At 33.8% G+C, this 23,771-nt stretch overlaps 2 protein-coding genes across 3 annotated transcripts; both read right to left on the bottom strand.

Annotated features, from left to right (window-relative positions):
* Window positions 1-879: 879 nt before the first annotated feature.
* Window positions 880-7,755, bottom strand: LOC129885322 (L-ascorbate peroxidase 3). Its single transcript, XM_055959561.1, has 9 exons — window positions 7,505-7,755; window positions 7,287-7,411; window positions 6,488-6,537; window positions 5,591-5,656; window positions 5,455-5,503; window positions 4,381-4,463; window positions 4,145-4,224; window positions 3,891-3,993; window positions 880-1,294 (listed from the first exon to the last, which is right to left on the bottom strand). The coding sequence occupies exons 1-9, from the start codon at window positions 7,615-7,617 to the stop codon at window positions 1,100-1,102; spliced, it is 864 nt and encodes a 287-aa protein (XP_055815536.1). The 5' UTR covers window positions 7,618-7,755; the 3' UTR covers window positions 880-1,099.
* A 2,501-nt stretch (window positions 7,756-10,256) lies between these two features.
* On the bottom strand, window positions 10,257-20,211 carry LOC129885321 (synaptotagmin-1-like). Of its 2 annotated transcripts, XM_055959560.1 has the most exons (12): window positions 19,902-20,200; window positions 16,703-16,801; window positions 16,566-16,616; window positions 16,345-16,468; window positions 15,045-15,163; window positions 14,844-14,945; window positions 13,015-13,089; window positions 12,624-12,700; window positions 12,272-12,518; window positions 11,837-12,187; window positions 11,035-11,166; window positions 10,257-10,593 (listed from the first exon to the last, which is right to left on the bottom strand). In XM_055959560.1, the coding sequence occupies exons 1-12, from the start codon at window positions 20,010-20,012 to the stop codon at window positions 10,462-10,464; spliced, it is 1,620 nt and encodes a 539-aa protein (XP_055815535.1). In that variant the 5' UTR covers window positions 20,013-20,200; the 3' UTR covers window positions 10,257-10,461. The 2 variants fall into 2 exon arrangements, with proteins under 2 accessions (XP_055815535.1, XP_055815534.1); XM_055959559.1 differs by having other exon boundaries at window positions 11,837-12,518; window positions 19,902-20,211.
* Window positions 20,212-23,771: the final 3,560 nt, after the last annotated feature.

The following is a 23,771-nucleotide window of genomic DNA, read 5'->3' as shown; positions in this document are numbered from 1 at the left end:
TCTCCCTATTGGGAAATCTAACAGTTCGTTGCGTTCCTCAGAAATATAAAATGGGTTTGAATAGGGTAAAATCATACAGAGAATTTATGTAGTCGGATCCAAATAGATTAAGCTAAAGAACTATACTACTATTAGTTAATTTAGTGATCGATGGATAGTTTGTGGTATTAGTAACTAAATGAGCTTGTTTTAATCATTGCCTCTATGGAGATTGCGGTAGTAGAGTTTAATATTTTATAGTTAAAAGAAAAAGAGAGAAACCCAGTTATCCTCAATACGAGACTTTAGTCCTTTCATTATAGTAGCAACTCGCGAGAGAGCCAAGTGTACCATCCTGTCATAGTCATGAGTTTGCTTATAATTGTTGTTAAAGGTTAACAAGGTTGGATTAAAAAAAATACAAATACTGTGCATCCTAAGTTAAAACCTTTCTCACAAGCTTTTAGGCAGTGAAATATAAACCAGATTGACTCACCCAACAGGAAAATCAAAGTTTTGGTATTTTTTCTGCTTTCGTGTTGGATACAAACACACAGTAGTAAAGAGCCTCTTTCCTAGCAAAGGCATGGGGAAGGTGTAGGTGCATGATAAGGGACAGATTCATGCACCATAACCAGAAAAGTCGGGGAAATAGGAACTCTAAGAAGTGAGAAATGCCAAGGAATAGTCTGCTTATTTGTGGAACAAGTAGTACAGTACCATAACAATAGCTGACAATGTAAGGCAAAATAAGCAGGTATGCCACTCATTAATTCGCACATGGAACGTGCAATCAAATAAATGTTAATATAAATCTCTAATCTAACCCACCTTTCTTTGTCAAATTCCTAACAGGATTAACTCAAAAATCATCTGAGACGATAGCCAACGCACAGAGAATTCAGTAACCCCTCCAAAAGTATGAGTATTAAATATAAACACATATTCCATGGGTACAACCAATTTCTTACTATATTTTTTGTATTAATTCATTTAGTCGATATTACATGCTTTTATTTGAGGGAAGCGTGCTAAAACCATAAAAGTAAGGTACGCTTTATCAATAACGGGTACGAGATTGTGAATATGAAGGTAAGAATGCAATCTGTCGTCCTGCAATTTACTTCATCCTTTTCCGCATTTCATACCAGTAACTCAGTGCCACCACTGTAGCAGCCACAACAACTCCTACAGCACTCTGTGCTAAAATAGTGCCATCCCTCACTGTAGCCTTGGAACCAGAACTTGGAGTAAACCCTAGCTCAGATAGTTTCTTGTGTGATATGGCATAATCCCTAAAGAAGGCATCTTCATCCTGCAATATTCAATAGGTATGACATTAATTGCTAAAGTTTGCATACCAGCAAGCAAATAGATGGCTCGTACAGAGCAAACAGCATGTGCAGAAAGGATTTCAAAGAAATGTATGTATGATCAATAATACGAATCATCGAGAAGTACAGAGATCTATAAACAGTAAAGATCACATTGATTCCTTCACATTTTGCAGAGACTTGCCGGACAAATACGAATGGCCCAATTAGCCATTACATAAAATATTTGCAAAATGTCCAGCCAATAATACTGACACACAGTAAAAACAAAACTACCTTGAAATGAATAGAACAGATGTTATCTAGGTCATACTGAATGTCGAAGGTCACTTTGAGATTGAAAAAGTAGGACACAAAAGTCGGTCTCAATTAAGCTGTCAAACCTGTTCTATTTGTACTATTTCCCACCAAAACAGCCTGTCAAGAAGAACTTGAAAATTAATAGATAGCCTAAGAACAACATCCTCCAACTTCCCAAGTCTTGCAAAACTTCCACTTCCAACTGTCATTGATAGGCTTGGGAACCTTTTGTATTTCACACGTCCTTTGGTTCTACTGCAACATACTTCGATTTCCCATGCCTTGCAAAAGATCCATTTCCAACTGTCATTAACAAGGCTGTCTGACCTTATGTATCCCACATATGTCCTTTGGTTCTATTGCTTCTTTCCAACACACATACCATAGAGAGTTTCAAATAACTTTCTATCTATCCTAAACTACCCAAATCGTATAAACAATGGTGGATCCCTATACTGTGCTACTTTGATCTCATCATAGGAGAGAATTTTAAGTGTACTAGGCTTCCATAGCCATAGAGGGTGAGAAATAAAAATAAAGAACACTTTGAGTCTTACTTTACCTACATTTCTGAAATTTGTGCCAATTCTTTCATTTCTTTCCAATATATGCCAAAGTTAATGGGCTTGGAGTCCCTAGAATCTTCCTCCCACTTTAAATAGGACAAAGTAAGGGTCCTCCAAACCTCTTCGATGATCCATAGGCAATCTCGCATTATTTATTCAGGTTTCTACCTTTTAAGTAAGACAATCTCATGTTATTTCCTAATAGCATATAGTAATATATTTGGCTCTGTAATACCCTTAGCTAGGCGGACTTTCAAGAGCCTATATATAAGGCATTGCAGAGACCATAATATTATCTTTCTCAAACGTGCTAACTAGGTCAGATAACTTGCATGCTCTCATCCAGAGACAACCTGACACGTGCTTCATGCGCCTTGTCAACATCTATTTCTACCCGAACATAACTATCTAGCCATAAATCATTGAGGTCTGTTTGATTATTGTTCCCTATAGCTTGACAGCATTCACGGTGCAGTTTCATCTTTGGATCTCAAAGGAAACAGCTTTTCCAAATTTTCCAAACACTGCTGCAATCATTAAAAAAAAACAACTCTAGATTTCACCCAGACCATCCAAAACCTGAATCTAAAAAGGTTCTTTTTTTTGGGAATACTTTCCTTTCTTCAAATCTCTTCATGTCAGTGTTACACAATCTGCCTCGTTCATGCTCTGCTCTTAAAGAAAACACTGCTTCACCTCAGCCTCTCCACCTCCAACAGTTCTGAGCTCCAGCAGAAGCTCGTGGAGTCAGTTTACTAGTCTTTATTTGCAGAAAATTCCATCACCTTGTCTTGAGCTCTTTGGATCTTCAAAGTGTACGACAAGGGTAGGGGGGTTCAATTGAATTCACTTTGCTGGAAAAATATACTGTGCAAATGAGGCAAAAATGATCTTTTTTGATTTTATATTATGTAACAAACTAAGCTTTGTATCGATCAATATAAGGAACTCACAATCAGATTGTTCATCAATTTCAGTAACCAAAGAACAAAAGGAAAATAGAAACGGAAGCTTCCAGACTGCTGTTACAAAATAGCTAATGAAATGAAAATAAGACAAGTCTTAACATAAGCTCTAACAGAATATTTCCCTGTCCTACATATAGGCATCTTCCCAGGGTTCCAAATGTAATCTGACATATTCCCACATGGGTCCTCCATCTTAATTATATTCATAACAATTCTCCCCTCCTCAATAAGAACCTTGTCCTCAAGGTTCGAGTAGCTGTTAAAGCGGTATAAATAATTCTTTGGGTCACAAGTTCAAATCTTAGGTTTGACACTCTAATAAAAAAAATTGAATTCCCTTGTATGAATTTCTGGTTGCGCCCCTATCTTAAACCTTACTTAAAATAAGACCTACCACTACTGTGAAGTCCTAATCATTCTCATAAAAAGACAGAAGAACAGTCATTATTATTGCAACAGCACCCAAAGCAAGAATGTAGGAAATTAAAATCCAGAACACAGTTTCTACACTAACACTTGGAGGTTACAATTGTGGAACAAATACTAATGACTCATATGTTTAAATGAATTTTCTCTCACGCAGTCCCCTCTACAAATTGCAACTAGACTCACAAGATTAAAAACTAGGAAAACGTCCTCTTCATCTTGCATTAATCTGATTATGAACTGTTAGCAATCTCAAAATTGGCATAACATGAATTTGAAATAACCAAAATTTCGTTCATCCTTTAACTAACTTCTACCTTAGCATACAGCTCAACATAGTGTCTGAACTCAGGATCATCCAATAAAGCAATGTCTGTGGGAAGTTTCAGTAGGCCCTCACTTTCCCCCTTAAGCAGCTCCCTGGATACAAAAAATCAATAATAATTAGTCAGCAACCTAGAAGATATACTTTACTACTTCCCTTCCTCAACAAAAGAAAGGCTTTGGAGTCCATTTTAAAGAAAAAGGTCATAAGTATCTAACAACTAGCTTATATGCCCATATTTCTTACACAAAATATGAATTGTCAAATTTCAGTGGCTCCTTTGTCCATGGACCATCAAAGCCTGATCTTTCTGGATGTGCTCTTCCCTGCAGACAATATCAAATGAACTAATTGGCATGTGCTCTGAATGTGTGTTTAGGCTTTCATCACTACAACATGTTACTCGTGGTTCTTAGAACAAGAGGAGAAGAACATAAAAATTGAAAACTAATCCACAATTATTGGAAGAGAAGGCAACTTACCAGTGTATGACCCCCTGATAGCGCCACTATATCTTTGTCAGACAAACCCATCCTATAAAATACATCTTTAAGATGTGGCACACCTACCATCAATCACAAAAGAACCAGAGAAGCTCAACCTTCTACAAGTTATTTTATCAAACAATTAACAGATCTAAAAAACTGAATCTTGTTGACAAAACACTACAAACAGAGTATGAGTTGAAAGGTGAACCTCTAAGCTCGAACAATGCTTAACTTAGATAAGAACACTTAATTCAACATCAAAAATATCAAGAGCAGCATCATTAAAAGCTGAAATAACTACAGTCATCATAAGGTGATGACGGCTAAGTCAAAGCAGACTAATCATAAGAATTATGAATTGTTTTACCAGCTCATACTCAACACCTCCACTTCCAATCTTATCAACATAGCAGTACGATATTGTGACATCTTCATATCTTCAACCCAAAAATTAACCAAACAGCAATGCATTAAGATCTTCAATATTCGACTTGTTAGAGGGATATTTTTCAGGAGTCATTAAAATGTTATTTTTATGCACACAGGTGTCAAATGAAAGGGAGTATGTGTATAGACTGACAAGCACTAGGTAAAACAGGACTTATCAGTCAGGATGCAGCCACATTCAACTTTCAGGTTTAGTTAAATTCAAATTCGACACTAGGACTAATCAAACACCACTCACAACGTCCAGAACGAACTAAGCCATGTCATCCTTTCTGATCTTCTTTTTTGTATACTTGTATTACCCCTTTAGAACACTACCGTTCAACTCGAAACCCCAACAAAACACTAATTCTTTATTTTGCCACTCCTCAATACCTTACCCCTTAGGATGCACTCCATTCCTTGTCTAGTTCATCTTCCACTTAAGCTTGGTTGTGGATTTTAATATGTTGTCTGATCTGAAGGTTTTGGGATAGCCAGCATGATTCTAATATAAATATCCTAGAAAACATTAGCAGTTAAATACATGCTAATTAGTAGGTATGTTATATTCCCACCAGGGAAAAAGATTTTGCAGGCCACATGATAACATATACAGACAAGAAAATCAGTTCGTGAAACCTTGTTTAGCATCTGGTAACCGCCCTTCCTTTGGTGAAACACTGGAATCCTGAGGAAAATACAGAGGTAGAAAAGATTTAGCACTTCACTATTAAGTGGTTGGCAAGGAAGTAACAAAAGGTAAAAGCTTTGTTACCTTCCTACCAGGGACAAAATCAATAGTCGGACCACCAGTGACTTCGACTGCAACAACACCTGCAAGCTAAACATGGAAAAGATTTTTGATAGAAGTCAGCTCCCCTTAACTAATGTGTGCACTAACAGATCTTAATAAAAACATAATACCAACAGTTGAAATGCAACAACAACAACAACAAATCCAATATAATCCCACCATGTGGGGTCTGGGGAGGGTAGAATGTACGCAGACCTAACCCCCACCATGAAAGGTAGGGCAATTGTTTCCGAAAGACCTAACAGTTGAAATGTAACAGATTATAATAAATCTCTGTTATTAAGTAAAAGATCTAGGATCCCCTTTCTGGATAATATCATCGCTACAACATATCTAACCCAAAAAAAACACAGTGCTTGCACAAAGAAAGGTGCATTTTCATCATTCCATATGAATTCATGTGCCGTGTCAGCATTTATATGTTATAACTTATAACCACTCGGTAAATTGTCATGGCCAACAGCACAGGAAGCAACACTGTTAAACAGACTGCTTCACGTTCAATTTTGTTCATTCTTTCTCCACATATTTGGATAGGTTGAGGGTAGGCAAGATCTGTATCGGAGGGATTATGGCCTAAGTACGCAAGGATTCCATTTAATCTAATTAAGTAACTTCTGTAAACCAAAGAGAATTATCTAGAAACAAACTTTTCCAACAAATCTCAGTTGAAATCTAAAACTAACAAGAAGTAAATTTTCCTCTCTATAATACTGATCTACAAAATCGGAAAATCGCCTTACTCTTCATCAGATGGGCCACTCATTCACTTAAAAAGATGATCAAGTTGATTATCATCCTTTCTAAGCAGTATGAAAACAGAGAAAAGTATTTCTAGAAATAGAACAATGGAGTCACCTGGTATAGATCTGCATACGTAATCTTTGGATGTTTAGACTTCACTGCTTCTGCAACGAGAAACGTAACATGTTAAAAAAGATAATGTTAATGTATTTCACAATTTTAAAGAGAAGTCTATATCAAATAGTGCTTTCTGGTAGACACTTGCACAATTTAACATTCAAGTTTGCAACATTGCACGACACTCCGTTTAAGGAAGGGAACTGGATCCATTTTTCATCTTTTATAGTAGTTGAACTCAAAGAATTGACTGCTTACTTTCAGTGTGACCGCCTGAAGCGCATCACTTTATCCATGAGGCAATAACAACCCCTAGATTCCCATCAGTGCTTGTAGGGGTGGTGTGACCGTCCCAACTCTCATCCTTTACATTCTAGCTAATTGAGCAAAATTATTATACCTATTTAACATGGCTCCACTCGTTGCATTTCCACCTAAATATGGAGTCTAATAGTTTGAATTTTATGGATATAATAGAAAGTATATATCAACAGTCTTATTTGCAACACTCAGTTCTGACAACTTTTCGCCTTGATAAACTTTCTTTGAATTAAGAACTCTCTAAGTAAGCTAGTCTAACTGTAAATTCCACAAATTAATAACTCTCCTGGAAGAATCTATAGGCAAACGATTTCAAAAGGCCAGATAGATGAAATTGCAAGCATATACAGCTAATACATTAGTCAACCCGATACGCTTAAATCAACAACACGTAAGTGATAATAATTCTATGAGAAAACAGCGAATGAAGCTGAACAATCAAAATCCAGTAGATTTGAAGGGGAAAAAATGTTACCGCAAAAATCAAGAGCGATTTTCAAGCCATTGTTAGCACCATGAGTGAACTCTTCCTCATTTCTGATAGAACCATTCGGTCCACCAGTCTTTGATTTAGCATCATACGTTCCTGCATCGTGCCATCTACCGCAGAAATATCAAATGAATAAACGTATAAATAAAAACATACATGATACATCTAGTATAAGTGTGGAGAGTGAAAGAAAGAGAGATTACGCTAAGCGAAGCATGATCGGAGCACAGTTTTTGTTGGAGATGAGAGCGCGGAGGTCTCGACGAGCTTTCTCGATTTCTTTGATGTACTCGGTGTCGACGATTGGCTTCGCCATTGGAGGACCGATCGAAGAAGGACGTGAATGAGGATAAGATTTTTAGCAAAACTAGAAATGGAAACACTCCCGAGTTTGTATTTGAGGCTTCAATTGGTTGTTGGAACTAGGAGCTAAAAGAGGCGGGTCAAACAAGTTTAGCCCTTAAAATATAGCCACTTAATTAGTAAACATAGTTAAAGCTTAAGTAATTTATAATTTTTCACTCATATTTAGCATTAATTATGATTTGAGTTTGTATAATTCTCACGTTTGTATAATTAGAAATTTATATAATATAATTTATATAATTTTGTATAATGTAATTTTTTATAATATAATTTGTATAATTGTTTAAAATTCAGATGTATGTGTTTATATAAATTAGTTATTTTGAGTTTATATAAAAATAACTTAATTATCCGCAAATTATACAAATTCGTAAATTATACAAATAAAATAACTTAAACTATGACTACAACTCGTAAATATGTAAACTACAACTAAAAAATCTAATTAAATTTATTATAGTGATTATTTGTGAAATTTTATTTTTTTCCTTACCCTTTTATGGAACAAAACTATGGCCATATTCTGTCACTGGTTATTACGTGCAACAAAAAATCAGTTTGATTTTATTGAATTCATCATCTTGTTCCTGTGTAGATAATAAAGATAAAAAGAGAAAAGACATAAAATCCTTGAAGTTGTCCCCTTTGTTAAAAAAAATACATTAATTTTGCGGGCGTTCTATGATCCTTTTAAATAATTTAAAATTGTTATAAATATTTCATTTTTCAGCCAACCTCAATTGCAAAAAAATAAGTGCTATTACGCACCAATTACTGTCAGTCACATGTTAAATTTATTTAATTTTTAATTTTAATTTTATTTTCATTTTTTCTTATTTTATTGACTTTTTTTCCTTTTTTATTTTCTCTTTCTTCTTCATTTTTCATTCCCTTCTAAATAATTTAAAACTGTTATAAATATTTCATTTTTCAGCCAATCTCAATTGCAAGAAAAGAAGTGTTATTACGCATCAATTATTGTCAGTCACATATTAAATTTATTTAATTTTAATTTTTTCTTATTTTATTGACTTTTTTCCTTTTTTATTTTCTCTTTCTCTTCATTTTTGATTTCATGCTCTCTTCTTCGCTGCCATCGACACTAATCCTCTAGCATAGCCTCTATCTTCATCACTATTATAATACCACCTTCACCGTTAATATCATTAAATCACTAAACTCAAAATAAAATTGAGAAAATTTACTATCAAATTAAAAATTAAAAATTAATAATCACCTCTAATCTACCATTTTCTTTCAAGCAATATTACAACAATGATGCAGCGAAACTCCATTACAATGGAGGTAATGGCGTTTTATAGTACTCTCTAATCGAAGAAATTTCTTAATTGACATGCTAAATATTACAACAATGGAGTTCTGAAGAACACAACAACAATAGTGTTCCGGACTACTCTAAATATTACAACAACGCTAAGTATTATAACAATGATGCAGCAAAACTCCATTATATAGTACTTTCTAATTGAAAAAAATGACAAAAAATGGGTGAAGTAAATGGGTCTTCTATGTTGAAGATAAAGAAAAGGTAATTGGGTCTTTTGAGTTTGAGCGAAGAAGATAACAAAAAGAAAGAATTAATCTCATTTTTATCTTAATGATTTGGGAGTGACAAAAGGAAAGAAAAAGAAAACACATTCTTTCAATGGTGAAGTAGAAAAAAAAAGGAAAGAGAAAGAGAAAGATAAAGAAAAAGATTGAAATAATAAAATAAGTGGTTATACATATATTTAACAAAAAGTAATTTTTTTTTTAGTTTTACTCTCTTCAAAAGAGTGATATACACTTTCTGTGTTAGATGTGGAAAAAGGATTCAATAATTTAACTTTAAATTAGTTTGGAGGTGTATTAGGACATTCGCAAAGTTTGAATGTCTTTTTGAAAAAAGAGTTCAACTTCAGTGATGACTTTATGTCTTTTCTCTGTAGATTAGATGAGGAAAGGAGACTGCAAAAATATGTTTGATTAAGTTTTTAGTTTTTGAAAATAGTGGAAATGGTGATAAAACATGTCTACACTTTACACCTTCCAAACTCAATTTTATAACACTTCGCTGGATATATTATTATTATAAGTTTTTAGTCTTCACCATTTCTAACTCATAAATAACATGTTTAATTCCCATTGTTAGTGGACGTTTGGTGCTCCAATAGCATTACTTAATACATTCATTTATTTATTTCTCTTACTCGAGAGGTCTTTTGAAAAATTATTACAATCATATTTTGTTAGAGCATTATGTACCCAATCGACTAGGTTATTAATTTAGTAATAGTACTATGCTACCTTTTATTTTAATTTTTATAAATAAATGAAAAAGACAATTTTTACAACCGTCCAATAAAACCCACAACAAATAGAATCATAATCCTTTTTTTCACAAATTTTAGCATGTATAATTATTGTGTATACATTATACACTAATTAGACTTTTACTATCTCCAGTATACACCTCACACAGGCCAGAATCATTTACGATTAGGCGGTCTTTCAAGCTGCGCCTTTGTCTTTCACGGGGGGAACAGATTCTATGTCAAAGCCCTTCTAGCCTCTAAAAGAAAATACAGATGAGCAACAACCAAAAAAACGTTTAAATCGTACAAGGTTGTTATGCACTAATGTACAAACAATTGCAGGGATTATTCCAGTGTAAGAACTGAAAAAAGAAAAAAAATCTGGTTTCACTCAAACATCCATCATGAAAAGAAGAATCAAGAAAATCAAAAACAGAAGAAAAAGAACCAAGTTTACAGGCACGGAAGTTTCAATTAGCTCATGAGGCAGTTCGCCATTGCAGCTCAACTTGAAGGCGACCGTTCTTTGAATCAATGAGGTGGAACTTCTCGTTGATCCTTTTGTTGCTAACAACATCAGAAAGATTTATATCAACATAACCCAGTGTCTCCTGCATTAAGAAGAAAGTATATAAACAATTTAAGTCATAAAAAACAATCTCCAACAAAAACCAAGATTGTGGAAAGAAACACCCATCTATCCAATCATCATTCTTGGAAAAAACATAAAGAACTAACAAGTTGCAGATACTCCTAACGAGCAAAACTAGCATTTTACATTATCTTGCAAGAATGCATGCGATTTCATCCTTGCAGGCGTTGCTGAGGAGAAACAGTAAATGACAATTGTGGTTCACCTTTTGAAACATAAAGTTACAAAAGATGTGCCATTGCAATTCCCAATTATGTGTTGTTACTATCGACTGCAATACACTTCAACATCATATTCGAAAAGGTAATCTCAAGTTTTCAGAGAAACACTAATTCCACCACTCCTTGTTCCTCCCTTAGGCCTTGAGGCAAATAAATAACAGAAAATGCAACGTATGTACCTTAGGATGCAATAGGCCAATCCTTGTAGAGGTGCTGACAACTTCCATATGCAGCCTATCATTCACAGGAGGCTCCTCCAACACAAAAGTAAACTCCTCTTCCCATCTTGGATCCCTGTTCTTCTTGACTTGCTGTAATCAAGGTGGATAAAATCACGTCAAATGAAATGTGAGCAAGATTAGACATAATATAGACCTATGCAGGAAAATTCTAGCACAGTCAAAGTCAGACTAAATACCTACTGCAGATTCAGAAAAGCTAAATAAACAAAGTTTTTAAGTAAATGAACCTTAGCAGTTTCTGTTGCTAGTCCATCGGCGTGTCTTATTTTCCAAACACATCTTAAGTATTTATTATCAATTTCAACATTTATGTCCAAACACGTAAAAGTATTTCTTAAATTAGCTTCAACACTTAAATGTACTTTTAACACGTGAAAATTATCAGTTGCTTTAAATCAACTAAGGCGCTTAAAAATGCCACCATTATCCTGGTTTAGGTGGCATAACCTGATAAGCATAAGGGTAAAATTACTGTGTAGATAGGTTATCACATCAAGGTTATCAATTTCAGTTTTTTAGGAAGTGGTCAAATTATCAAGTAATATGGAAAGGAGGAAGTGAATTCAAGAGAACATGGATACCCTGAGGATAGCAAGAAGCCTAAACACTTGTGAGGTAAAGGTGTTGAGGTTGAGAGGTTCAAGATGAGTGAGAAAAGAGTCATTTATCCTACCAATTTGTATCATTGCCAGCCAACGAGCGACCAATGAAGAGCTAGAAAAAAGAGGCAACTTTGTACCTTGGTTTTCCTCTCCTCTCCTTTGAAAAGAATCTTGACATATGGATTAGTATGGTGCTTTCCTTCAACATCTTGAGCTTCGTGGACAATAATCATAAGGACGCCTCCCCCTGGAGGCGTTCCTTCTGGAACCTTATGTGCTGCATCATTCTCTTCAAAATCTTTCGGCAACTCATCCTCCTTAAATGGTTTGTAGGTTAATTCCACCATGATCTGACCGCGGTCCTTATCATTTTGAGCATCATTTGCATCCATATTCTTTAGGAGATTCAGTGTCATAGTTTTTGATTCATCAGGAGTCAAATCTTTCAGTGGAACAACGATCATGCCCATCTTGTCATGTTTGCCAATCTGAATAAAGAAGGGGTGAAGTTTGAGATAGCACAAAGAAGGAACCAAAAATTGAATTGTGTATCGTGGAACTAGAAAGTTTACCTTTTCCCAATCATAAACAGAAAGCTCCAATGCTTGCGATTCTGGATCTTTAACCACCATATTAAATTCCTCATTCCACTCTGGATGTAAATTGTTATGCTTTACAGGGGTTTTCTTTGAAGGAAGTTTTGACTCAGTGAGCTTAAGTTTTACGTAAGGATCAGATGCACCCAATAGATCTTTCTTTCTCAGATTCATTGCCCTCAGAACCTTCACATGCAGGACCCCGACAGGTTTTTTCATTGCTCTACATGTTCGAAAGTGAAAATAAAGTTATTCACTTAACTGAGAGTGGTGGCAAACCCTTGGATGAAGAATACAATAACAAACTCTATAAGTTAAGAAGACATACTTGGATGGATCCAATATCTGCACTTCTAGAGTTTTAGGCCAAAGATACATGTTAGCAACCTGATCTTTAATGGTCTCCTGCAAAAAGAGTTCCCCAATGTTAATATTAGATCTTTTGGCAATGGCTACAACAGAAGTGCTATCCCTGCACATGCACTTATAGCAGTTTCTTTGTGTCACTAAACTCATATCTCTATACTCAAAATTTTGATAAGAAATTCCTATTTTTCTTAACCTTAGAAGCTAAGCAACAGATATGCTTACAGTCTTCAGTAAAATACAGGAAAGATCTTAAAAAGGATCCAGATTGTTTTGTTCCAAAATAGAGCAAATGAGAGGCATAAATTGTTTCAAAAGAAATAGAAGACGATGGACATTAGAAACAATAGTACCTGGACAAACCTGTACAAGCCAGGGATGGACATAAGATCAGCCCCCAAAAGCTTCAATCCAAAGTCAACATGTGGCTGCGAACCAATAAGAATGTACTAAGATGATGTTTTCGTTTCATGTTTGGCTTAAAGAAAGCTAAAAATAAGATGCAGAATCTTTACTGGACATCGGACTCCTTGTAAGATAGGACAAGGACATACACCTTTCCCTTTCAAACTGTAAATATTGCTTAAACCCAGCCTTTGTGCTGACATTAATATACTGTTAACTTTCTCAAAAAAGGATTCTACTAAGATGAATGTCAACAAATGAATCTGAGCTTTAATAAATTGAAGTGAGTCCATAATATATTATATTAATGCAAGACCAAAGAGGCTGTACAATATCCAGGATATCTAGAGCAGCTTGCCTATATCAGCATATTTAGAATCATCTTAATTCTAATCAATGCCTCGATTATTCCCCCGACCAAAAATCCCAGCCTCCACCCCCAAAATTGAACAACAATGACATCTGCTGTACATTCAACCCAGAAACATGCCGTTCTCCCAGTCTTGGCAGTAGGGACACAAATGAAGGCTGTAGCGATGTGCTATCATCTCTGATGCATCTGCATTGTTATGGAGCCATTTTGATACACTAACTTCTACCTAAGCAACCAATTCTGCTTCAGGAAGTATCGCTGCATGCAACATTGTTGTGGCAAGGGATATTCCAACCATGGTGCGGTAAATTATAGAGAGGTCATTTTAACCAACTGAGTAGGTATGCCCAAGGGATCATGTGGATAGTGGACTTCAGAAAGCCAATACAAGATTGAACTTGGGAGTGAGATGAGGCTGAGGAATTTCTCAGCAAATATATCAATAGGAGAAGATGGCATGGCCAAGGTGATATAGAGAGGGTCACAGGAAAAGTCAATCAGGGTCTAATCGGTTCAATTGAAGTTAACAGGAAGGGACTGTTTAACAGAAAAGAAAAAGAAAAGAGGTGGGTGCGAAGGAATTTATGAAGTACCATGGCAACGGAAAAGTAGCTGTTTCCACTTGGTACGCAACACAGGATTCAATTTTAATGGCGGACAGTCCATGGAAGAGGGGCCAAACATTATAAGTTGACAGTTAATCGTGAGAGGAATATAGAGAAGACAAATACCACCTCATGTTGCACTGCAGCTTTTCATCTATGTTATGCACACTAATATTCTCCTTGTTTAACATTCCATGGAAGCTACCAAGACCAGGCGATAAAGCAATGTTGAGATGGAAAAGATTGGGAGAGAGAAAACAGCTTGGGGAACAATTTTTTAAAACAGTATCATTATACTCATATCTCTTTGGTATTATTTGGAATAAAGATATAGGAGACTAATCCATAATAGTGAGATGGATAAAAAAATATAGAAAGATCATTCTTCCTTACCAATATTATTGGTGTAAAGCAAGAACTCCTTTTTGTTTTACCAGAAAAGACGGGATAATTTCATACATGATTGTAACCCCCCTCCCTTCTTTTGGTATGATTAACTGCCATCTCCTTTGGTGACTCAAATTCCAGGCTTATCGTGAGAGATGGAGGGTTCTTACACTAGGCAATCCCTCCCTTGTAAATAATTGACCCACATCCGTATATTATTCTTTACCAGCTTCGCAGCCATCAAACATGTTCTTGATTAATCTCAGAGTGGAAAACATGCCAATGATATAACCACATGATCACACAAGGAAACAAGACACAATAGTTTTGCTTTGCAAAAATTCCTTTGTTTATTTCTTTTCTCCCCACACATACACCTACTCCAAAAAAAAGTCCCAGATGCATAACCAACCTTTTCCATGAGGGACACAAAGATAGTGGCAAAACATGGAAAGCTTGGAACCAGAGGCTTCAGAGTAATACGTGGAGCTGCAAAAATTTGCAAGTCCACAACCTGAAATATCCACTCAAAACAATTAAATTTTGGCTTTTGTTGGCATTCAATTGTGCCAAAATCTCATCAAAATGTAAATCATGTGAAAAAATGCAAAACCTGAACAGTGGCTTTCAATCCGAATGCTTTGACCACAACAGTGATATTAGGATTTCCAGCCCACTTTACTGATGGTTCCATGATCAATTCTTTTTCTTCAGTAACATAGACCTTCATCCCTGCCAAATAGAAACATCGGATAAATTTAAGCAAAAATCAAACACAAAATGTCTTACTTTAAACCATCATTATCAAGATATAAAATCAGAAATCTATTGCATCCAAGTTTGACATACTCCACAAGTCAGAAAGCATATGGGAAGGCGAAAGAAGATGAAGTGTCAAAGATAACATGATCAGGTATACCAATTAAAAGCAAGAGAAAAATGTAGGAAATATTTTGAAAAACTCAGACGAAGAATATTTCATTTACCTGTTTAACAATAAAGACTAAAACAAATGCTATGAACCTTGATTAGAAGAATATAAAGTCCCTAAGTCCAATAACTACTCTCAAGCCTTGGATTGCAATGTACATCGCTTTGAGTGTACTGAGAAATGTGTTACAATGGAAATAACCATGATAAAAATATCAAAATGAGGTCCCCCATGAATATGATTCAGAGTGGATTCAATCGTTTACAGGCAATTAAATATTAGAACTAATAATGAATTAAGAGGCATTTGACCAAAGAGATCTAACAGGCTAGTGTGATAACTGAATCCAACTCAGTAAAATGGTATCTCAGAGCGTGCCAACATCAACTACAACACTACAAGAGTCCTACTCCATAATATCCTATGCTTGAAAAAAAAAGCAATTATACCTCCCAGAAACTTATGGCATAGAGAGCACACACTAACATGTTAATTAAAGTCCATAAATGAGATGATCATGGAATTTAAGGTGCATGAGATCAACAAATATTAACATCAGTTTTTAGTTTTGGTAAGCAAATATTTTCTAGACAATACAGAGAAAATTACTATATTCAGGGGGGGAGATAACACATTTATTTTCAAAATTCACAATCGAAGACAGGTAGCTAACAAGAAGCAGATCCCTTAAAGTTCAAACCCTCACTTTTTCTCCTCTACCCTCCTAGCTGCCCAAGGTCTTTGATTGTGAGTTTGTTATCCTTTTATTAAAGGTAGACGCTATACATCAACAACAACATACCCAGAATAATCAGTTAAATCAAATTCTCTCCAAAGAAAAGTTTATGTCATTTTAGGCAAAGCATAAGAATGGTGTACTTTGTATCTTATGCTACGTATTATTTTTCTAAGAATCTCAACAACATGTACGAGGAAACAAAGAGCAAATGAAATCTATCGATCACCGTAGAAAATGACTGACCCTGGAAAGTAGGAGGTAAGGACCCCAAAGTTAGTGTTTCAAATTCAACAGAATCAATTTTATACTTTGGTATTTGCTCAGCAATAATTGGTGTCGCGATATCTTTTGCAGTCCTGCAAATTGCCTGTTTAAAAATAGTTGAGTACTAGTTAGTTTATTTCCCTTTAACAAATATATAGAGGAGATAGATAATCCAGAGTGTTGTTCAGACATGAAAGTACCTTGTCCAGGTAAGGCCACATATACTCAAGGAATTTGTTGAGCCAGTCCACCTTAAGTTTAGAAAATATGAAGCAAATTAAAATATATTCACTGATGAGCTACTTTAAATGCAGGTTAAAGGTCTCAATATTCATACACGGTCATAATCCGGACATTTGACCCAAAGAGGAATTTCAGACAGCAACTGCTGCAAGCTTTTAGTATCTCGCGCAACCAATGGACGAATAGCAGGGTCCTGATAGTTACAACAAATCCATTAGTTGTTTAGCCACAAAAGGGACAAAAAACTTGTTGGGTACAACTAAAAGAAGTAGCTGTTAGTAAGCAGATACAGGAAAAAAATGAAATATACTGAAGAATAAGTGAAACTGTTTAAATGAGACAGATGCAACCAAGTAAGATGTGACCTTCTTTTGATTGGTAGGTAAGTTACGACATTTACAATTAAAATTTTAAGTATCACATTATAGTTTAACTACGGGAGTTTGAATATTCAAATTCTGCAATTTGTGAAAAATTTATTGAATAATATTAGTAGTATTACTAATGAAATGGTATCAAATATTTTGAGACATAGCCGTCCACAGCTTGATAATCATTCCATCTTGATGTGGTAGCGTTCTCCATGATTAGACAGTAAGCAGACAGTCCAAAAAGCATAAAGTAAAGACATGATTCCTTGCGAAAGTACTTACCAAGACGGTGATACTCGACTAAGTAAAATCTTTTTGCCCTGTATAGCTTGCTTGTTGGATATTTAGGACGTTCATAGGATTGTATATAAGCACCACCCCTAAGATTCTTTTGATAAATGTCCAACTTATATAATGTATACCATATTGAGATATACTAAATAAGAGTTAATTTTTACTTCGCAAAATGTTTCATCTACTTCTGTCTACTTTTATCCTATCTATTTACTTCCTCACTTAGATACTCTCTTGGCTACTCTTTAATCTTCCGTTTTGATCTTGAGTATTTGTGTGTGTGCGCGCGCGTGGGTAGTTGTGGGGGGGGGTGCTCATCCAACCTCTTGAAAGAGGTAAAACTCTTTATTGGAGAATCTCAAAAATGGAAAGAATTTATATAAAGAAGGATAGGAGTATAAAATTACTCATTCATGTCTCACTCTACCAATGACCTGAGACCTGACAGAGCAATTGCCAACTTAACATGCTTGATGATTCTGTGGAACTCATGTTTCATTTACAAACCTCAAAAGTTTTATCAAGTAGAAGTCAAATTGTCTATAAACATAATGCTGAAATTACAAAATATTTTGGAAAAATGTCCTTCCTATTTGTCAAAAAAAAATTAGAAAAATGGAAATTGAGCTTTTTTTCTGAAAGTGTATTTACCTTTGGGAAATCCCAAAACACTACCTCCTATTACAATTACGACATGATCGAAAGATGTGTGATTTGATAACAAACCAAACATTGTCACGTCTTACAGGCCCATGTCAAGTTTTGTGATCTCCTTATTGAATTGTGTGAAAATCTCTATCTACAAATTTGAAGATCTGGAGGTGACACACGTCTATTTACTTACAACAACATATCCAGTGTAATCCCACAAAATAGGATCTGCAGAGAATGTACGCGGACCTTAGGTAGTGGTACAAAGGTTATTTCCGATAGACTTTCAACCACACGTCTATTTACTTAACTAACAATAATGTGTTCAAGGCATCCCTTCATGTTCAGACCTCTCTTTTTCATTCGCGAAAATCCAAATACGTAATTGTGAAACATGAACCCTAGATCTATGTCTAGTCTAATATAATATTGAATTGAGTGATTGCCACATCTAAAAGTTTGAACTATTAAAGAGGACAATTATTGATCTACTTAATTATGTCTTCAACAAGCTTCCTAATGTGAAGGCTTGATTCTTTCATGGGTCAAACACATGGGATCTTTCTTTATGAAGAGTTGCGGTTAGATTTAAACCGAAGACCTTTGCTTGCTCTAGTAGCACGTTGAACTGTGTGACACCTCGTTATGAAACTTAATCCAAAAATAACATAATCAAGTGGATGAATCAAACAGCCAAGTGAGTATTGGCCAAACCATCTAATAAAGAGGTCTTGAGAAAAACGAAAATAAGTTCGGTTTGTTTGGCAGGCTAACTACTAGATTTCACCTCTTTTCTTCATAACTTTGGAAAAAACTATTGTTAGGTTGTTATATTGGTACAAGCACTTGTTGGACGCAAGGTTCACCTAAATGACTGAAATCTAATTGAAACAAATTGTGCAAGTAAGTTGCCTTTCACTTTACAAATAAATAAGATATAAGTAAACAGTGATAAGTCCAACAAAACACAATTTAGTTATGTCCAGTAAAGCATGCAGGTATTAGTCTGAAAAGATATTAGAATCTTTAGAGTAAAAGTATACTTAGTTCAATTAGGTGTTACCAGATACATAGATGTCTCACAAATTTTTCAAAAGGTTATAGTCAGACATTGATATTCCCAGTTAATGATGGTAACAAATGCATATATCATCTGTGTCTAGCCATATCCATGTGATCTATTAATTCCAAATTGTACTACTCTATTTCCTGCAATGACAACAATGTCTGACCTCAGTGTATGTATTGTCTTCTATATTTCTAATTTTTTTTTTCCTGCAATGACAACAATGTCTGACCTCAGTGTATGTATTGTCTTCTATATTTCTAATTTTTTTTAAAAAAAAAATTAAGATTGTCCTTTTTACAACTCTAGATTTATAAATCTAAAATATGCGCCTTTGTGAAATGAAAATTTTCAGTACACCAAATTAGGGTTATTATACAGTGCCCACTTTGCACTTCCAAACATCTTTTTCTACTATTGAAGTCCTAGAACTCAAAAACAATGGTGACCCTGCATACTCCCTTCTCCTTTGATATTAATTACTACACATTTTCGACACTTCAATTTATTCATGCACCAAACTACAACTGAAACATCCAACTTAGCAGCCAATCGAACCCAGAAGTTCAAAAAGGGCAAATGCGTTGCCTCCAGTAAATTAGGTCAACTGTGGTTTGACTTGGACAACTAACCAGACCAAGTCCCTACAACAGCAGAAAATTGCGTGCAGCTATTCCTATCCGCATACCATTTCCAATTAACTCGAATCCAAATACCGATCAACATAAAATTTCCCTCACCCTAAGTTTTCCTTCAACTGTTAGCCCAAGTAATTCGTTTATTTCATCAGTAACGGAAAACACACATAACACAGGAAGAATAGAGAAATTACTAATCCAAATACAGCATAAACTCATAGCAATTGAAACACAGAAACAAAGACAGAAAAATAGAACAAAAGAATGCAACACCTTAACATCACAAGGCTGGAAATAGATGAACAAATAGTAACCGATAGTCAATCCACATGAAACCCCGACTCCAAATCCACAAAAACCCAATATCGTACTCACAAAACCCATCTCCTAAAACCTCTACTCTTTCAACTCTCTAACTCAAGAAAAGCACATTTGTGAATCTGATATTCTCTCTCTCAACCATATAATGCCAACGCCATTATGATCAGAACAAGCCATTCGACTTAGAGGTTAAAGGACGAATATGTCCTCGGATGATCTAGTTCTTTTGGCACATTCAATGCCTTGGAAACCGTGTCCTTTCAAGTATTTTTAGATATAGATATTTCGGACAAGCTTTAGCGCAAAGAAATGACACGTCAAACTTTTTGATCGGCGATACATAGCTTCTTTTTTGGGGTTTTTTTTTTTTTAATTAACCGTTTGGATTGCCGACGGTATTTGCAGGCCGGCGGGCCCCACTAATTAAAGTCATGAAAATGTCATTACTATGGTCAATTTGGTTTGGTTGGATGCATAATCTTCTTGGGTTAATGCATCATTAGGCGTCGTTTGGTTTCCGGTACGATAGGAATGATTAAGTGTATGTGTGTATTAAATTTTATAAGTATATAGACAATTTTTTAGATCCATTTTATGAGAAACAATATAATTTACGAAATGATCATTAAAATATGTGATTTTGTTGCGAGCTTATTTTTTGAGTGTATGTGTCCAATTATTTTGGTGTACGAATGTCAATCATATTTACGTGTCAAAATAGTAAAAAAGTTTGAAGATTGTTTTATCAATTAACTCTTTGCTTGTATTCAAATAAAAATGCACGAACTTTGAAGAAGGAGGTGAAGAGTTCGTGACATTAATATTGTTGTTGTTTTCTTTTTTATCTTGATATTCAGAAGGTATAGAGATGGTTTACCTTTTCTAGGATCTTAAAAGAATCGATATGAACGTTATTTTTTTTTTCATATTCACTTCTCGATAATATGTGTCCTTGCATTGTTTTCTCTTTGCTTATTTTGAAGTTCTTTTGGCAGTGGCAAATGTTCTCCCAAATAATTCAATCTAAATTAAAATGAATTGTTCCAAATTTTACTCTATAAATAGAAGCAATAATTGTTCAAGACAGGTTGTCAAAATAAGATCAACATTTGATCATGCGTGTATATCAATTATATATTCAGCATTAGTTTTGAGTAAGAAATAAGGAAGGCAGAAAACACGAAACAAATAGATATGGAGAAGAAAATGTCCACATTGAATAATGAAATTTCAATAATCATTATGGCAATTTCAAAGATGGAGATAAAAAGGTTTCTTTCTGAAAGACCCTCGGCTCAAAAGCGTCGGTCCAATTTCAGATAGAAGTTTAGAAATACGACTTTATTTAAATGATAGAAAAAAATAAAACATACTAAAGGTGATTTTTATCATCATAATATTTAACTCGTCATCTTTTAAATTCGATTAACAACTGTTAGATTCATGAAGTTTAGATGAATGATAATAGAAGATGAAACATGTGACACTTTGAAGAACCAGATCTCACTATAAAATTTATGTTTTAATATGTTTATTTTTTGTATTTTGATGTATTCGTAGTTCAGTGTGTTATAAACTGAAATAGAATCATAGTCTTCAGGTTGAGAGCAACTCGAAAACTTGGGAACACACACCTTGAAGGTTTGTGATAGCATATGGTTTATTTGATTATTCCTTAGGTTACCTAGCTTTTGTAATTTTGTTTGTGGTAAGGCTCATTTACATTTAGTAAAGTTGGAGTAAATTCTGTTATGGGACGGATCGTGATTTTTACACCTTTTGAGCTAGGTATTTCCACATTAACTATTGTGTTCTTACTTTATTGTCTTAACTCTTCAGTTGAAACACGTTAGGCAGCTTAGTTCACTGGGATAAAAGTAAAGACAAGTTATTGAAATTCTAGATCGTGTAGAATATCAACTCTCTCTATATATAGAGAGATATATATACACCTTTTAAGTTATCACTAGTGATTAATCAAACATTCTAACATATCAAATAATCAGATATATACTTCTTCTTGATATTAACACATTTGATAGATACTTCAATCTCGCATACCATATAAACAAAAATTTCTACTTAATCCAACAAAACAATGAAATATTAACATGTTTAATTTTAAATTAGAAATTAAAACAAAATATCAAAAAATAAAATAAATAATCATCACCCTACCCCCTTAATTCAATTGCCTTTAGAAAAGCACTTTAAATTATTGATTAAATGGATAGAATCTCGTGTTTTTTAGAAATAAAAGAGAATTAAATTAAAAAAATTGAACATATCTAAATGAGTTCATTACGTTAAATAGAAAATGTCCCCAAAAGAACTAGATATTGCAAAATACATCAAATTGAACGGGTTGATTAGATATTTAATCAAAAAGAATTTTTTGTTAATTTATTAAGATTATTATTAACTAAAATCGGAAAGCAACTAAGAGTGTGCCAAAATCGGTTTAATCAAATTTTAAAAAATATTATTAATTTATCAATATTGAGTTATTAGGTTAATGATTTATACGATTTTGTAAATTTTTTAATTCGATTATCGATTTGATTTTTGATTTTGTGATTTTGGTTAATGATTAAATCGATAACTCAATAAAATTATATTAAAATTATCATTTTACTTCCAATTGTATGACAATGACTTTAATATTTTATCAACCTTGTTTTCTAAATTTTAGTATTATTACTTTTGATCGAAAGAAACACAAGCTAAGTCTCTCTCTCCTAATGACGATATCTTTTCTTTTCTTGATATAAACTAATATTATTTTTTCTCTTCTCAATTTTAGATTTGATTGTAATAAAGACATGCAATTAATTTTGTTTTTCACAATTTATTGTACGAGTCCATAGAAAAAATTCGAATAATTTTATCTCAAGCAAAAGTGATCAATCTAGAAATTTGTGTCGCACTTCTATTTTAACTCTTATTTCTATTTTATGGACATCATATGTATATGATTATATGAATATTTTTTTATCAGTTATGTTGAATCATTAAGAATAAATAAAAAATTGAATCATTAAAAAAAATTGAGTCATTAATAACAAAAAATCAATTATAAATATTTTTATTAATCTAACTCTTAATTTAGCATATTCACATACTAACATTAATAAACTAAATCAATAATATAAATTGGATTGAATCACTATGCACACTCTCAGATATCGCTTGGCCCCAAATAGTTTTTGAAAAAAACTTTGGAAAAATTTTGGTAACTAGTGTTTGGCCATATAATTTGTCATTACTTGACAAATATATTTGACAAATATCTCAAGTTTTCAAGTTCTAGAAAAAACTAGAACTTGAGAACTTGAAAAGTTTTAAAAATTTTAAAATTATCCCAAATTTTTATATTTAATAACACACACCATCACTTATTGTCAGGAAGAGATTGTTAGTAGAATATGGGTAGATTTTATAAAAGAATAGTTTGTTATTACCGTATCCGGAAAAAAATAATTTGAGTTACAAAATTGGGAAAAAAGAACAATTTATTTTTAATTCGATTAATGTATTGCTCTTACCATATTGTTATCTTGTTGTTGTTAATTGTTATCAATTATGTTATAATTTTTTTAAACGAAACATATTCATTATAAAATGATAACACAAACTTATGAATATTTTAAATAATTTTTAAAACTTACAAATAAAAAATAATATTTTTTGAAACATTTAAATATTTTTTAAAAAATTTATAGCAAAAAACATGGTAAAAGTTCACCAAAACTTCATTCAAAAATTATTTACTATAAATATTTGGAAACTTGGCCAAACGTTAGCGTAAGCTAAGGATCAGCC

This window comes from Solanum dulcamara, chromosome 4, assembly GCF_947179165.1.
Source record: "Solanum dulcamara chromosome 4, daSolDulc1.2, whole genome shotgun sequence".
Classification (NCBI taxonomy): domain Eukaryota; kingdom Viridiplantae; phylum Streptophyta; class Magnoliopsida; order Solanales; family Solanaceae; genus Solanum; species Solanum dulcamara.
This window is presented reverse-complemented; position numbering and strand designations above follow the sequence as displayed.